Source organism: Mesoplodon densirostris, chromosome X (genome assembly GCF_025265405.1).
Source record: "Mesoplodon densirostris isolate mMesDen1 chromosome X, mMesDen1 primary haplotype, whole genome shotgun sequence".
In the NCBI taxonomy this organism is placed as follows: domain Eukaryota; kingdom Metazoa; phylum Chordata; class Mammalia; order Artiodactyla; family Ziphiidae; genus Mesoplodon; species Mesoplodon densirostris.
Window position 1 is genome coordinate 79,822,796 of NC_082681.1, and position 16,824 is coordinate 79,839,619.

The 16,824-nt window shown below is 49.2% G+C and overlaps 1 protein-coding gene across 7 annotated transcripts in view; it reads right to left on the reverse strand.

Moving 5' to 3' along the window:
* Positions 1 to 1,739: 1,739 nt before the first annotated feature.
* Positions 1,740 to 16,824, reverse strand: part of EDA (ectodysplasin A) — a 403,721-nt gene continuing 388,636 nt past the window's right edge. Inside the window, exons 3-8 of one of the 7 annotated variants that reach the window (XM_060087145.1) lie at positions 15,482 to 15,505; positions 9,783 to 9,962; positions 8,066 to 8,100; positions 7,088 to 7,139; positions 4,068 to 4,183; positions 1,740 to 2,249 (exon numbers count right to left, since the gene is read on the reverse strand). In XM_060087145.1, the coding sequence (XP_059943128.1) occupies positions 1,998 to 2,249; positions 4,068 to 4,183; positions 7,088 to 7,139; positions 8,066 to 8,100; positions 9,783 to 9,962; positions 15,482 to 15,505 (659 nt within the window). In that variant the 3' untranslated portion in view covers positions 1,740 to 1,997. Of the gene's footprint in view, positions 2,250 to 4,061; positions 4,193 to 7,087; positions 7,140 to 8,065; positions 8,101 to 9,782; positions 9,963 to 15,481; positions 15,506 to 16,824 lie in introns of all 7 variants that reach the window. The other 6 variants (XM_060087144.1, XM_060087146.1, XM_060087142.1 and 3 more) reach the window with 6 other exon arrangements.

Sequence of the window (16,824 nt, forward strand, 5' to 3'; positions counted from 1 at the left end):
GTTACCATCAAGGAATGAAAACTAGCCTCTTTGGGTTTCTCCCTAGGTCCCTCAAGGATTTGAGCGCCATATTACCATTTTTATTGGTTCTCTCTAGATTCCAAATTCAACACAATGCTGGGGCAGAACAGAATAGCTTTGTAATCAGACCTGGTTGAAAGCCCCAGGTTTGTGACTTAAGCTGGTCAAAGCACTTTAACCTCTCCGAGCCTCGTCTAAACAATGGGATTGGTAATATTATGAAAGGAGATACGAGAGAAAGCACTTTACAGACTTTAAGGAGACGTTCTCATCAGATCCTGCTATAACTGAGGACTGTCTAAGGCACTTTATAGGAGCTGGGGCCAAACACATGCCTCAAGTTCGCCTCGGCTGGGGTGGCAAGGCTGTCACTAGCAACCAGACGATGGTGGCGTAGCTCACCCCCTCTTGCCCTGACCCTTGAAGGGTCAAGCAGTGTATTTGCTTAGAAAGGGAAGGCACAGCAGAGAAATGAGTACCTCTTGTTCTTGGTGGATTTCAGCTGCCTGAAAGAGCTTATTCCCTCTCTCCTCAAAAGGAAACTTGTTTCAGGAGTAAGAGTAGCAGATTCTACAAGACTGGCCCTCCCAGCTTTGGGTTAGACCCAGCACCTAGACTGGGCCCAGGCAGTTAGAAATAAGGCCCTTGAATGATCTTGTCATATGATTTGATGGGAAGCTTGGGGTTGCAGGGGCAGGTGTCTTTGGGTCTGACTAGAGGGCAGAGCCCTGCCCCGTGCCTAGACGCTGCCTCCTCCTGAACCTGGATTCAGGGGAGCAGCCCTGGAATCTATGGTGACTCTGCTGTGCTGCGGTTTTCCAGAGCCAGAGAGAAGAAAGAGGGATGTGGTTAGTAGGGCATCAGCTGCTGTCCTTTCAGACAAGGCCTGGGCTAATGACCACTTGGGTTGCAACACACTTGAAGAAAACCCTGTCCTATCCTCAGCTCTTACCCTTTCCAGGTCAGGTAGAAAAGCTCTGTCTTGCCGAGGCCCAGGGTCAGTCTAGGGTTTGGGAATGTTAGCAGGCTAGCCTGGCAGCTGCCTAAATATTAGAATTTGAAGGAACTTCTGGAGGTCATCCAGTCCAACCCTTTGCCCCCAGACACGACTCGACTAGATGAATATTTGTGTTGCTTAATAAATGGAAAATTTCCTTTGTGCCCAGGTAATCTAAAGAGTATCCCAGACTCACATAAACACAGGTCCCAGGATAGGCACCTGTCTCAGACAGAGGTAGGCTCTGGGGAGGAAGAAAACAGGGGTTCTCGCCAGGTTGGGAAGGGGACAATTGGGGGGGGGGGACCCAAGGAGTCTTCTGAGCTTGGAGCACAGCTGTAAACAAAGTGAAAGACATGTGGCCCCAAGCATGGCCTCTGTTTCTTATGCAGGCAGGTTTCTGGCCGTGCCCTGCAGTAGCTCCAAGGAAAAGCAAACCTCCTGTCCTCAAAGCCCTGCCAGCTGCCGGGACGCGGCTCAGCGAGAGTGGGAAAACCATCTGGCAGGTTTCTCCCCGTGGCTCTGCCACAAGCACCTGCCTTTCCCTCCCTGCCCCTCTCCTTAGGTTGCAATGCTCCCCTCCTGCCCCGCCCCCGCCCCGCCCTTCGGGGTCAGAGGCTTGCCCCACAGTCTGGGCTGCACCTTTGCTAATTCTCGCCTGCTGCCTGAGCCCCTCACTTTAGTGCAACAAAATGACACCCGGGACCTCGAGGTTGAAGAGTCATGCCAGAAGCAGTCAACACGGAGCCAAGGAGGAAGGTTCTGCTTCATGTCCTGTTCACTCATTCTGGAAAGTCAAGCAGGCCTTGTCATCCTGGAGTCACCGGGGAATAAACAGCACTGGGGCATTTTTCTCTGTGGCTGCTACACCCACACACCTCACTCCACAGCAGCACTGAGAGGTTCTGGAAGTCCCGGCTCCGTAACCTGGGGTAGGAGCACGGGCAAGGGCAAAACGGGATTGGGGAGGGGGGGGAATCTAGGATGCAGGGGCCTCGCCCAGCCTGATGGCCCCGAAGAAGGTGGTGTGCTTGCTCATGTTGATGGAGATGTCGGCGTGCACCATCTTCACGGCGATCTTCTGCCGCGCTTTGAGAAGGCAGACGCCCGCCGTGTAACACGTGTTGTAGTTGGTTTTGCCTGTCTCGATGCTGCGGGTGCACTGCAGGAAGGGCTTCTCGTCCACCACCACCTCATAGCTGGCAAAGTCAGTGAAGTTGATGTAGTATACCTGGGGGAGAGGCAACGAGAAGGGATTGGGGGCGAGCGGAAGGAGAAGGTGGGCCCTCCCCGGTGACCAGCAGACGCGACCTGCTCACGCGAGCTGCCACTGCACCTCTTGAAGGCACGCCAGTCGGCCAACAGGACGGGTGGGGCGACAGGCTTATTCGCTGTCCTGCTTCCCCTCCATTGGGCTCAGGGGGTTAAGCAAACCTCTTTCAACAGCACATGGGTGGGAGACTCTGCGAGAGCCAGAACCATGCCTCATTCACCCCTTTACCTCCCCCAGCACCCCCTCCCCGCCCCCTGCCCCCCTTGACCCTGGCGTGAAGCACAGTTCTCGGCACACATTAGGTGCTGGATCAGTGCTACAGACACAAACGAATGCGAATCAATTTCCAATTTCCAGCCCCAGGGACCATTTGTAGATAAACTTAGCAGTTACTGATTCCCCAGAGAGGGCACAGGAACAATCTGTGAGTTCTTCAGTTCTCTCCGCTTGCACCCCACTCCCCTGCGGCTGAATTTCTCTCACTGATTCTCCCAGTGCCCCTTGGCACTCTCGTCTGATGACTGAGGAAACAGATGCAGAGGGATGGAGAACTATCCGTCATAAATGAGATAAAGAATGTGGAAGGGCAAAACTAACTTCGTGGCCAGAAGGAAGTGCTAAGCTGTGTTCAGTGGCATGATGTCCAGGGCATTTTCCCAGTTTGCGTGGGGGTACAAGGCCTGTGGCCACTCCCAGTTCTCTCCCAGGCCCAGAAAATTAATTTTTCTCTTCTTCACTACCCTTATCCTTCACACCCCACCCCCAGCTTTGATCCCCACCCCCACCAAATGGCACTTAGGACATTGGGATCATACCCCTGGGGACTGGGACACTCATCTGTTGCCCTGACTCACTTTATGGAAGGCTGCTCCCACCACAGGCTGTTCAGGAGGCTGCAGTGTATTCAGGTGCCATACAGTCTCTTGGGTCAGGACCCAAGCTGTGCCAAGGTGCTCAGTAGGCTCAGCAAATGCTCGTGAACCCACCTTCTCTGGCCACTCTCCTGGGAGACCCTTCTGCCGGCTTCAGCATCTTTCTGTCCATCCACCCGCTTGCTGCCCGCCCCTCAGAAGCCCCGGCCTCAAGGCACGCCCACCGCTAGCTCTGAGGAGCCACCCCATTGGAGACAAACAACAGGGATGGAAGTGGATGGGCACTGGTCGACCTGGGGAGTGCGCCCCGGGCCAGGACAAGGACAAAAACAGAGGGAGAAAAGGGCTGGGAGGACGACAAGCAGAGGGGAGGCAAGAACTACAGAGAAGCAGAAAGGTAGAGAAACAAATGGGAGAAAGAAGAGGAAAGACAGAAATCTTTTTAAGGTGGAGAGAAGGTCCGGAGGGGCACTCTCAGTCTTCATTATAAAGCCAGTAGTGTGGGAGGAAGGGGTCCTCAGCAGCCCTGGAACTGACTTGCAAAGAATACATACTAAGGCAGAGTTCAAGTTTGGCAGTAGAACCAAACAACTCAGTGGGGAAACTAGGGCCTGGGGCTCTGTAGGAGGGAATCAGATGGCAGGGCGTGGGATGGGCCTCTTTCCAGTTTTTCAATCATATCTGGCTAGGAAAAAACCCCAGACAGCCCCCTCTCTCTTTCCTCCCTCTTTTCAACTCCCTCCCAGTGCGCCCTCCCCGCCGCCCCCCGCCCCCCCCCCCCCCCAAAGCAGAACGTTAGCCCTTGGCTGGTCTGGGCTGGCTCCACAGTGCCCCTCTGTGGCCTGCACGAGATCTGCACTCTGGATATAAGAAGAGTTAGGCCTGAGACCGTACTCACTTCTACCTGACTATAGATGAAGTAGGTGCCGTCCACCAGTACCTCCAACTCCCCACTGCGGGGGTGTAGCTTAAACACCTTGGGGTTCATGGTGATGCGAGACCAATCGTTGAGCACTCCACCTGAAAGATCTCAGTATGAGAGAAGGGTGGTCACTCAGTACATGTCAGAACTATCTGGGCAATAAACACAAGAAATATCAAGCCGTACACAACCCCCAGCCCCATCCCAATACAACCTGCATAGCCCAGGAGGCCAAGCTTTAAGAACAGCATCTGGAAGCAGAGAAAGCGGTCTGTTTGTAAAGTGGCGGCTAGGCCTGCCTCGGGCCCCTGGGGTCTGCCTGTCCTTCCTCCTCTCTCCTTTCCTGGCCCCTCTGTCTGGAAGGATATTTAACCAACACCTTCTAGCTGGAATTGGGGGGGGAGGTAAGAAGAGGGCGGGCACGCTGCCCTATTTTCTTTGTTGTTCTGGGGCCTGCACAGGCAAAATCCAGACACTGAGGGGCAGGCTAGGTCTTATTATTCCATTTCATCTCACCAGCTATAGCTCCTGAATCCCTCTCCTGTCTTATAGCTTCAGGGGTTTTCTCCTTGTCCTTAAGAGATTCCTTTCTATAGTACCTCCACACCACTCCTTTCTGGAAAGCCTCGCTGGGCCCCCAGGAAACCACTCAGCCCAAGGCACTGTCTACCCGGAGAACCTTAGGGATCAGGTGTGAGTCAGACTTCATGGCAGCCGGAGCAAGTGACCACCAGTAATAAAGCCCTGTAGGGGAGAGGGATCCTTATGAGAGTGAGGGATAGACCGCAACGCAGCCCTAGAACTAACCAAAGGGACGGAGAGGGTGTCTGGGCACTGAGGCACCCCAGCAAAGCATGTCTCTCAGTAATACCCCGTATGGGGCAAAGGGTCAGTCACTCCACCTGGGCTGGACGGTGGGGGCTGGCATGTGAGGGAGGAGGAAAAGCTTCCCTTCCCATCTTGCAGCAAGGGGGATGTTCCTTCCCACCTCAAGAGGAGGGAGTCCAGGCCTAGGGAGCCTTTTCGCCTCAAAACCATCCATTCTTAATTCAAGAAAATATGTTTTGAAAGTCCATCCTTGGCTAGTCTCAGGAGGTCTGCCTTTCTGAGGTGTAAGGAAACTGGCCTTCTGGAAAAGGTGCCCATCTTCCCTTAAGGTGATAAGCAGATGGGATAGGAGTTTGGAGGAGATGCCCTGGCTCTGACCCCTCACGGAGGACCGCTCTGCATGGTATCTTCCTACCCCTGATGACCTCACTCTTTATTTTAAATTTTAATTTATTTATTTTTGGCTGTGTTGGGTCTTTGTTGCTGCGCGCGAGCTTTCTCTAGTTGCGGCGAGCGGGGGCTACTCTTTCCTGTGTTGCGGTGCGCGGGCTTCTCATTGCGGTGGCCTCTCTTGTTGCGGAGCACGGGGTCTAGGCGCACAGGCTTCAGCAGTTGTGGCGCACGGGCTTAGTTGCTCCACAGCATGTGGGAACTTCCCGGACCAGGGTTCGAACCCGTGTCCCCTGCATTGGCAGGTGGATTTTTAACCACTGAGCCACCAGGGAAGCCCTGATGCTCTCACTCTTGCTTCTGTTGGAACTAAAGATCAGCAGAGACTACTACTGGGGATTGGCCCAGAGGGGCTGGAACCAGTCTTGTTATGTGGTGGGAGCAAAATCAGTAGCTTCTGGCATAAACATTGAGGCCACCCACCGAGACACCCAAACAAATCTATTTCCTGCCTGTCTCACCCTTCCCTGGACAGATGGTGATCATGGCCCATCCAGGGCCCTGGGGCCCAAGGTACTTGGTCCCAGCAGGACTGCTTAGGTTTTGGTGCCATTCTGTTCCTACTTATATTTCTGAGGTGATTGAGTCAGGCATCCTGGTGGCTCTCCAGGATGTAGCCAAGCCCGATCATTAAGGAAGCAGGGCACAGCCAGTCCAGGACTGACTGGGCTCTTAGAAGCTGTCCCCATGCAGCAGGTTTCTGAAGCTTCATTTACTGTTTCTGTACTCACAGCCCCTCCCAGTAAGCGTCTGGCATCTTGGCTGGCTTGCTGCTTCCCGAGGCTCCTGGGGGTTCATGCATTTTAGGCTTTGTGCACCCTGGGGACTGGACGTTATTTCAAAGCGCTGTTCTTTAATGAACGTTCATGTCTCTTTGAGGAAGAAAATGAAGCTAATCATTCAGTGGAGTATACACACGCATCTCTGAAGTGGCATAGTGCGGTGGAGAGAGTCAGACAGATGTGGTTTTGAATCCCAGCTCCTACACTTAACGGAAATCTCGGGCCAGTTAATTAACCTCTCTGAGCTTCAATTTCTGTCTCTGTAAAAAGGAGCTAATGCCTACCTTTGTCGTGAGGATCAAATCAAATCAAAGACAAAGAAAGTGTGTTGAAAACTCTGAAGTACCATACAGATATAAGGCAGTAGATTTAGTATGGTGTTGTCCAATTTGTCTGGCACTCTGTTTCCCCGCCTTTTAAATGCAGGGATTACACTGAATTAGGGTTGCTAACCTCCTGAAATCCATCCCCCTTTTTTATAGACACTAGCATCTCATACTCCCTGGAGAGTCTAACACGCCCCCCACTTCCCTGAGAGAAATGCCTCCTCTACCCATTTTCTGTGTAGACCCATCAGACAAGAAGATTCGATTTTATGTCGTTCTACTTTCTCTAATTTGTATGGCGAAAATGGTGATAAAACTACACATAGCCCCAAGGGTGACTCTGATTCAGCCTCCACCTCCCAAGAATCCCTGGTTTAGACAATGTCTCAAGTCCCTTTCAGCTTCCTCATCAGCGATTCTAAATGCAATTTGTAGTAACCTTAGGGCAAGCAATTACTCAGGACAGCCAGCAGAGGGCAAAATGGAGTAGAGAATGGCTCCTAATGTCAAGGGTACCTCAGGGGCCTGGGAGGAACAAGGCTGGGTGACTATTTGAAGGCTGGGGGTAAGGGGAGGAGAAACTCTCCTTAGGGAGAGAGCTTACTTTGACTCTTACCATTCTTGACTTGGATTGCGGACCCTTGGCCCTGTAGATGCACCACGGCTGGCTGGGAGGATGAGAAGGACAGAGAGAGTAGTCACTGTGAGAAATGGATGCTTGCTCAGCCACCAGTTGCCAGGATTCCACCTCTGGTTTCTAGTCTTCATTTGTATCCCAATTCTGATTCCTCTCCCCTTCCTTGGGATGCGAGTGGCCACACTTCTACTAGAGGGTAATATGATTTTGTAGCTTTGCCACTTCATAGCTGGGTGACCTCAGCCAAATGTAATGCCTCTGAGCCTCATTTCGCTAACTGTGAAACGGGGATCTTGAGAATCTCTGTCTGACCTCTCTCACAGGGATGTCTGAAGATCAACTGAGGTGACGAATATAAAATGCCCTGCAAGCCATCCAGCACCGTGCAGCTGTGTAGATTGATTGCCGTGACCAAAGAGCTGTAGTGAGGGAGGCTGAGATGAGACAAGGCTCAGCGGCGGAACCTGCCAGTAGAGACGGATCAGGAAGCTCAGAGACTAGGGAGGAGCCCTTCAGGCCATGGAGGCAGAAGTCTAGGCTGGGCTTGACCCAGAGCTGGTTGGCTGATTTTCAAGGACATACTCTTAAACTTCTAAGCTGCTGATGTCAGGTGGTCTGAGGGCCGACAAGGTGTCTGGGGTGGCCGGGGAGGCGGAGGTCTAGGTGAATAGGCCTGACTGGCAGCTGACTATTGGGTTTGGCTATGGTGACCCTTTGTCTCCCGGGGAATGGGGAAAAATGGCCATGACGAGACTCAGTTCCCTTGCTAAAGGCAGGCCCTGGGGCAAAGCTTTTCTATTCATAGAGATGGGAGGAGGCTGTGAATGAAGAACCTCAGAACCTCCAGGGTCCCCTCACAAGATAAAGCCTCAGCAAATTTAATAGGGAGCAAACTCAAGGGTGGCTCTAGCCTGTGGTCTTCCCTCCTCTCCAGCAAGAGAGCAATTCCCAGCCAACCTGGTTTTCTCGAGTTCCAGCTTTATCAGCAGCACCTGCAAAATAGGACAGGCCAGTCAGAGGGCGTGCTCTACTTCCTTTACTCCTCACCTAGGCAGCCAGTGGCACTAAGCTTTTGCTCCCTGTAGTGAAGCCCTGTTTGAGTGTTATTTTCCAGGGCTCAGAAATGGAGGGAGAGTCAGGGTGTGATGCAGGGCACTGGGATAGGAGAGGACACCCCTTCCTTCTCTTACTTGCTCCCGACCTGCATCTTCAGGGGGGCCTAGCACCCAGCAGGGATACTGGCCTCTCACCAACGCTGGTCTAAGGGAAGTGCCACCGAGCACCTATGGAGACAAAGGAGAGTGTTTTCCTGCCGCCACGTGACCCTGAGACGACGGTGCTTGCTTCTTTAACCTTTTGCTCCCTTTCTATTAATTTTCTTCATAGAGTGCATTGCCATTTGTAAATATCTTGCTTCTTTAATTGTCTCTCTCCTCCTGTAGGACATAAATTCCACGAGAACAGGGACCACTTATCAATATATCTCTTGCACATAGAAAGTGCTCAATTAATATTTGTGGAAAGATTGGATAAAAAAAAAAAACCCTAACTGCATCTCTTGGGGCCACGGTGACACTGATTAGCCCTGTTTGAACTATGAGTCAAAGAATCTGAGTCTTGTGGCAGTAAAGACCCAGAGAAATCAGCCGTAAAGACTCCATTTCTGTAAAGCCCCAAGATACAAGAGGGGAACAGGAGAAGGAAATAACAACTGACCTAAGCCCAGATAGTCTGAGTCCTGTCAACTTCAATTAGGCAGGTTTGGATCTGGATCTATATCTTTTGGATGCCCTTCTGGGCCCAAAGGGAAAGATGCAAAGAGATTAAATGCTCTTCAATTGGGCAATGTGGTGGGGGGAAGGATGTAGTGCAAAAAGCACTTGGTTCCTCAACAAGTTGGTCTTGGTGCCTGTGTCTGCTTCTTCCACAGCCTGAGTGATTCATAAGTTGCCAACTCCTTGACCGTCAGTGACTACTTGTCTACCTCTGTGGGAAAGACATTTCAGAGTTCAAGGGATGAGACTGCTCTAGGGCTTGTCATTCTGTCCAGTCCCCAGCATTCCTCCTCATAGCCTATTTCTAATGAAACATCAGTATGTGAAGCTGAACGCTGGGAATCAGAGCAGACCAAATCCATCCCCTGTGGGGACTCTGGTGAACCCTTAGGGCCTCTGTCTCTGGCTCATGAGTTTACAGGGAGGCCTAGAGTCAGGGAGGGCTTATGATGGAAGGCTTGAGACAGGTCAAGAACAGGTGTCTCTTCCTTGACAAGCTGGTATAAATAAGAAGTTAGAGCAGGGTTTGTTCAATTCCTAGCTCTCTACTGAACTAGGAGACCTGCATTTCTTACTGCACACCACTGCACATCTTGGGATCACCCACTCTTGCTCTATTGGAGAACTTTGTGTGTGTGTGTGTGTGTGTGTGTGTGTGTGTGTGTTACGCGGGCCTCTCACTGTTGTGGCCTCTCCCGTTGTGGAGCTCCGGATGCGCAGGCTCAGCGGCCATGGCTCACGGGCCCAGCCGCCCCGCGGCATGTGGGATCTTCCCGGACCGGGGCATGAACCTGTGTCTCCTGCATCGGCAGGCGGACTCTCAACCACTGCGCCACCAGGGAAGCCCTATTCGAGAACTTTTAAGGAGCCTAGGAGGGTGGAGAGACGGAAGAACTCACCAGAAGGTCCCTGGAGACCAGGGGGTCCTTGAGGACCAGGAGGACCTGGAGGGCCAGGTGGTCCCATAACAGTTGTTCCTGGAATTCCAGGAATCCCTGGAATCCCTGGGGGTCCTTGGGGTCCTGGAGGTCCTGGAGGCCCTGGGGGGCCATTGGGCCCAGGAGGTCCTGCCTTCTTTCCTGGAAGACAAGATTAGGTATTACATTTGTGGTTACTGACTGAGAATGTACCGTCAGGAGTTCCTCAGCCTTCTAATGACACAAAGTCGGCCCTCTGGGAGTTCCTGCTCTTAAAGAGGTGGATGCTTTTATCATACGTGATACACACACACACACACACACACACACACACACACACACACACACACCCTACCCTGCTTCATGAATAATCATTTACAGGTTGGGTTTGAAGATATAATGGCCCTCAAGGAGTTCAGTCCTTGTGGGGAAACAGACACAATCACACGATAGTAGAAGTGCTGCATTAGTGGTAGGGACAAAATGCTGGAGAGGTCAGGGAAGGCTTCAAAAAGGAGGTTACAGTTCAGCTAAGTCCAAAGGATCAGAATTGCCAAGTGGCTAGACCTATGGGTCACTTTTTAGAATTGAGAACTGGGCTATTGGTGAAGAGTGTGGCTTTCACGTTTACTGTCCAGGCCTGGCCTTAGGAAGAATATCGGCTCCAGGAAGGTTTCCTATAGGAGTCGAGATGTACAGGGACTTGGGCTTGGGATGGAGGTGGGAATGTGGGATTGGAAGGGGTCTGGGAGATGAGAGGTGGGGGAGGGGAGGGCGAGGGAGGGAAGGAGGGTAGAGAGAGAGAGAGAGAGAGAGGGAGAGAGAGGGCTCAAGCACCATAAGGAAAGAAGGGGCAGTGGAGAGCACAGAGAGCTGAGCTGAGGAGGAAGCAGCAGGCAGGCTTTTGCTTTCTCAGCTGACCCCTCTAAACCCTATTTTTAAAGATCTCTGGGAAAGGAAATTCTTCAAACTCCCTTGGTAACATGTTCCAATGTTTATTACCCCCTCACTGTTAGGAAGTTCTTCTGTATATTGAACTGAAATTCCTCCTGTGGCAGTTTAAGCTCTTATTCTATTGTTTGTATAGATAGAGAAGAATAGCTACCATCATGCACACAATAACCCTCATGTGCTCAAAGACATTAAGTCACCTATCAACCTCTATTTTTATAGGCTAAATAATCTGGCTTCCCAAAGTCTTTTCTCAGAGGCCCTATTCTTGAATGTATTATTAATCAAGCCACCAGATTCTCCCCGTTTCCTCCTCGCTATCCTTTCAGAGCAGTCTCAGTCTTCTTATTCCATATTCCAGTCCTTCCCACATCCCCGCCAAAATGTAGCTACGTTAAGAGTCATAACTGTGGTTTTGAACCAAAACCTCCAGTTCCTCCTGTTTAACCTCCTCTGCTCCGTGCAGTCCAATTCACGCACTGCAAGTGGTCACAGGTGGGTGACTGCTTCCTCCCTTCCCCGCTTTTTCACAATCTTGTGGAAGTCTCAGGCATGGGAGCCTTTCCCCAGACTCCATCATGGTGTCTTCACCTGTGATACTTTCTTCCTTTTTAAATATAACCCTGTCAAGTCTCGTTTAAATACCTCCTTCCTGACTCTGCCTTCTGGCTCCCTGGGCTCTCAGGGAGGAGAATCCTGTTCTGATTTATCAGGTCCTCTTTTAAGAAGAATGCCGCGTGCTCAAGAAACCCAATCCCCATGGCAATGCCATTCAAGAAGTCACTTGTCCATGTCTAACCACATCTGCATTTGCAATGAAACAACAGGGTCATTGCGGGGCCCCTTCCCCAGGGAGGAAAGTAAGGAAGGTGCATAGAGCTTCTCTCTCACGGAGAGACAGGAGTCTTAGCGTTTTCCCTGCACTTAGCAGCAAAAGATTGAATCTGCCCAGTTTCGAGATCTAGCAAATTTTAAGATGCCGAACAGGAAAGCCATCTCCCTTCAGATTTGGGCAGCTTCCAAGTCAGGCTTATTCAGCGCCCAAGTTTCAATTCCGGCTAGTGTAGTGGAAAAAACAAGGAATCTGTAGTCAGGAGATAAGGCTGTAAGCCTCAGCTCTGCCACGGACGTATACTTTGGGTAAATCCCTTCCTCTCCCTGAGCCTTAGTTTCTCCATCGGTAAAACGAGGTGCTTGGCCTCAATGATTTCTCTAAGTTTCCTCCCAAGACGGAGGTTCCATAAGAAGGACTGACTTACCCGTGGCAGTCAGGAAACTTCCCTAGCCTGGTTATAAAGTCTGCTTCTCTCTCACTCTTCTCTGAGTGGCACAGACACAGGGGATGGTGCATAGTAGGCTGTCCTCTGTCCCAGAATGTCCAGGCCTAACAGTGATTTTTGAGCTAGAGGGGCTTCTGTGGGTAGTGTGAACTTTAGTGTCAAGACTGTGAGTCTCCTGTGATTGTGAATGTAATTTTGGAAGAATTAGAGCCAGAAACTCCTGCAGTGAAAGTGAATAACGGTCGCAGTGTAAACAGAGAATGTTCACTTATGAAAATGCTAGAAGGCATCTGGGAACAAGCTCCTGCTGGGATCTAGTTCTGCAGCTGGTCCTCTTTGCTCCTCTGCAACCAGGTTTAGGTAACTGTGCTTCTCATCCCTGCATCCTTACAGAAAGTTGGCCCCTGGACCAAGAAGATGACTTTAGAGGACCGCATTCCTTCTCTGGATTTCCTTACTTTAACAGAGCACCTCACGATACAAAAGCCCAGAGACTTTTGTACTTATCAAGTTACCCTGTGTAGTCGTAGATGCAAGAATACACACGTTCTTTTAGTGAAGCTCAAATTGTTGAAAGAATGAACTAAAAGCAAGAGAGGGGGAGAGAGAGAAAGAGAGAGAGAGAGAGAGAGAGTTATGGGAGGGGGAAAATTCCATTAAAGGATGGAAATTAAATGAACAACTCAATTACCTCTTCAGGCATGTGTCTATTCACTGTGTCCAAGGAAATCAGTATTAAATGGCTTCTAAATCACTTTCAGCCAAGGCAAATGTTTAAAGCCTATGTGCATTCTCTTCCCAATAGTGGCCCACATACAAGGTAGCAGTGCTGGGCAGTGATCCAAGTCACTGCCAGAGGCATTGGGATCTCTTTAGTTTGTAATTTCAGAGCTTCTCGCCTAGACAACTGCCTTCCATTACCACCAGCAAGTGTGTTCTCTCAGTGCTCACCCCTTGGATGACACTTCGAATGGGTGCTGCTCCCCACCACACACATGCCCTATATTTGGGTAAATCACTAGCCTACTTGCTGTTCCCCCAGACATGACATGTTCTTTCATGGCTCTGAGAGATTTCAGTATGTAGTTTTCTTTGCTGGAATATTCTTCCCCTTCTTTTTTCCTCATCCTTCAAAGTCTAGGTTAGATAATGTTTTATCTGAGATGTGGGACCAAGCATGGGAAGCTCATGCTTCTATGATTGCACTTTTTAAAATACTGTACTTCAATTATTTGTGTGTGCTTCCGTGACTCCAACTATACCGGGAGATTTTGGAGGGCAGGAACCATTTTTCTTCATCTCTGTATCTCTCTTCCTGATCATTACAAGATGCTTATTCACTATCTAGTGAATGAGTGAGTGGAAAAAAAACTTAGTAGCTGTCATTAGACAGTGCTCTCAAGTCTACCTATTAAGAAAGAAAGGAAGGGGACTTCCCTGGTGGTGCAGTGGTTAAGAATCCACCTGCCAATGGAAGGGACACAGGTTCGATCCTTGGTCCGGGAAGATCCCACATGCCACGGAGCAACTAAGCCAGTGCACCACAACTACTGAGCCCGCATGCCACAACTACTGAAGCCCGTGTGTCACAACTACTGAAGCCCACATGCCTAGAGCTCATGCTCTGCAACAAGAGAAGCCACCACAATAAGAGGTACACGCACTGCAACGAAGAATAGCCCCCGCTCGCTGCAATTAGAGAAAGCCCGCGTGCAGCAACGAAGACCCAATGCAGCCAGAAATAAATAAATAAATAAATAAATTTATTTTAAAAAAGAAAGAAAGAAAGGAAGTCATCCCTGGGCTTGTGCTAGGAGCAGAGGGTGTCCTTGTCCAGGCCAGGGGAGTTTTCTAGGTTTGTTAAAATTTCTGTCTTAAAGGGATGTGATAAGAATGGAAAACTACACACTTGAAAGTCAAATTTGGGCTTCCCTGGTGGCGCAGTGTTTAAGAATCCGCCTGCCAATGCAGGGGACAGGGGTTCGAACCCTGGTCTGGGAAGTTCCCACATGCCGCAGAGCAACTAAGCCCCGTGCGCCACAACTACTGAGCCTGCGCTCTAGATCCCGCAAGCCACAGCTACTGAAGGCCGCGTGCCTTGTGCCCATGCTCCGCAACAAGAGAAGCCACCGCAATGAGAAACCCGTGCACCGCAACGAAGAGTAGCCCCCGCTCGCTGCAACTAGAGAAAGCCTGTGCACAGCAACGAAGACCCAACGCAGCCAAAAACAAACAAACAAACAAACAAATAAATTTATATATAAAAAAAGAAAGTCACATTTACTTTCTTAAAAGACAGAATAGCTTGGTGAATGTCCAGGCTCCACAAAGAAAGGTTTCCTCACTGACTCCAGTTCTCTGGCTATTTCCCAATTTTGCTCAGCTCAGGTCCTTAGGGGCCAGGCCATTCTTCAGCTTCTTTACAACAGGGACACAGGTTTCCCATGTGGGCCATGGCATCTCAAGCCAGCAGAGTACCCTAGTACTCAGAGAAGTGGCAGGAGGCAGCTGAAGCCAGTCTTTCGGGCCTAGTCTGGGGTTGATAATCTACTCTGTAAAGCTCCAGAAATGTTAACAGACAGAATCATTTTGCTTAGAGCATTTTAATGAAAACTCATGAATTTCACTCTATTTTCCTCCCAGTTCAGAACAAAGAAAAAAATAGGTACTTAAAACTCGTTTCGTGATTGGTTCTTTTAGTCCTAAGGAGTGGACCACATTGCCTGGTCCTGTCTTTTGGAACCTGTTCTGTGTTTGGGTTCTCCTCTTCAGGCAGGCAAGCACTTGTACAAACTCATGGGCCATTCCCATTGCAAGTACACTGGAGACTTACAGACCCAACAATGGCACAATGGATCCACTCAACTAGGAGATTCTTGGAAAAGACTAAATGATCAGGGTACTACTACAGCTGAGTTTTTCCATCACAGAGAAAATGATATTGAAACCCCAGAGCAAGAAATACCTTCCCTGACTATCTGAGAAATAGGAGAGGGATAGCTTTTAGGCCAAAAAATAGGGTACTGACATCTCTCAAGAGGTAGTATACCTAGTCCCTACAAGCAGTCTCAGGACTTCATTCATACCTGGACACTGATTTGATAAAGGAGGAGAAAAAAAGGAGAAAGGAGAAGGGCAGGGGAAAGAGTAAGGAAGAATGAAGGAAACATATGTAAAATGAATTGTATGGAAGAGGTAGCAAGAAAGAAAAGCAAAAACAACTTTCGCATGTTGCTAGGAAGCAATTCTATCTTTCATGGATCATCACTGAAAAATGATATATATTTCTTATTCCTGGAAGCTACAATACCCAAGAAGATCACACGTGATTGAGTAAAATAATGGACAACTAGCGCTGAACGAATATAAAAATCCTTCTCCCTTGATTTTTTTCTTCTAATTTTAGAAAAGACATGACAGCAATTTTACAAAATCAGGAGCTTGACTTACCCTTTTTCTTGTTTTTAACTGGACCTGTTAAAAAGAGAAAATGGAAAACTAAGTCACTGGAAATTAACATAAAGTGTTTATTCTTCAAGACAGTAACAGGAGGAATCCCCAAGACACTGCAAATTTGAGGGAGCCCCATGCCAAGGGTCTGGTTATTGGCAAGATATCGCCCAACTATCAAACCTCCCCAATCTGTCTCTGACTGTCGTAACAATAAAGTTACAAGGAAGATTCTTCCCTAGGAAGAAAAATCTTTCAGGCTTAGTCTTTGGAGTGAGGGAATCGGTACTTCGCCATAAAGATGAAATGCCCAGAAATGCAGAACTCAACAACCTTAGGACGGCATTCCATTAATTATGCAAGTCCTGAGATTGAAGAGTCACGCATTCAGGTCAGGAACTGATGTGAAGTCTCATGTGTTGAAGCTGGAAGGAGAAAAGGGTCATTTTCATGGAAGGAGCTATTCAAATAGTTAGTTATGAAAACGGTGCAACCATAAAACATTCATCTGGGGGCCACATGCACTCCCACTGTAATTTAACATAAGTTAACAGACGCTTTAAAAGAAGTGTCAACAGTTTCATCGACAATGAAATCACAAGCATTTTCTGGGGAATTACTTCTAAAGAAAACATTTCTAATCAATTGAGGGCACTCAGAAAACCCAAGGCTTTTTTCATATAGTTAGGTAACAATCACTCCTCAGACATACGCAGTTTAGGTGTCTCCCAGACATGCAGGCATGTTTTTCCCTACTGGGGACTCAATTCACTTCATTCTGTAGGTGGATTTGATTTTCTTTCGGTGCACATATTTAAAAATCGGTTCCAAATTCCCATGAAGACCCTACTGGGCAACAATTAAACCCGTCAGTGCCCTCAGGAGCTCACAAAAAGACCAGCATTTGTATACTGTTTTATAGACTAAAAAATCTATTTCCATCTATCATCTCATTTTATTCTTGCAACAAGCTTGAAATGGTGTTTACCTGTAAGAGCAGGCTCTATCAAAGATTCTGTCTGAGCAGACTTCAATCAGAAGTCAGTAAAGTCTCTAACTTGGAGGGCTGCCAGCGTGGCCATGAGAGCTTGCACAGGTCCCTCGAAAACCCATGTCTGTGTAGACTTTCCTGGCAAAGTAATTTCACGTGCAACAGTAGGTATTATTATGCGCAGGGGATGTTTATGGTTGGGTTAAGCAACCTGCTGCACTTAAGGTCATGATCCTCCATTCTTTTATCCTCATTTTTTTCTCTCTTTCTCTCCTCCCAGTTCTTGGTCTTCTTTCTTTACTGCCTATCTTGTATGTTTTTAACAACATTGAGAGCTCCTGAGAATGTACAC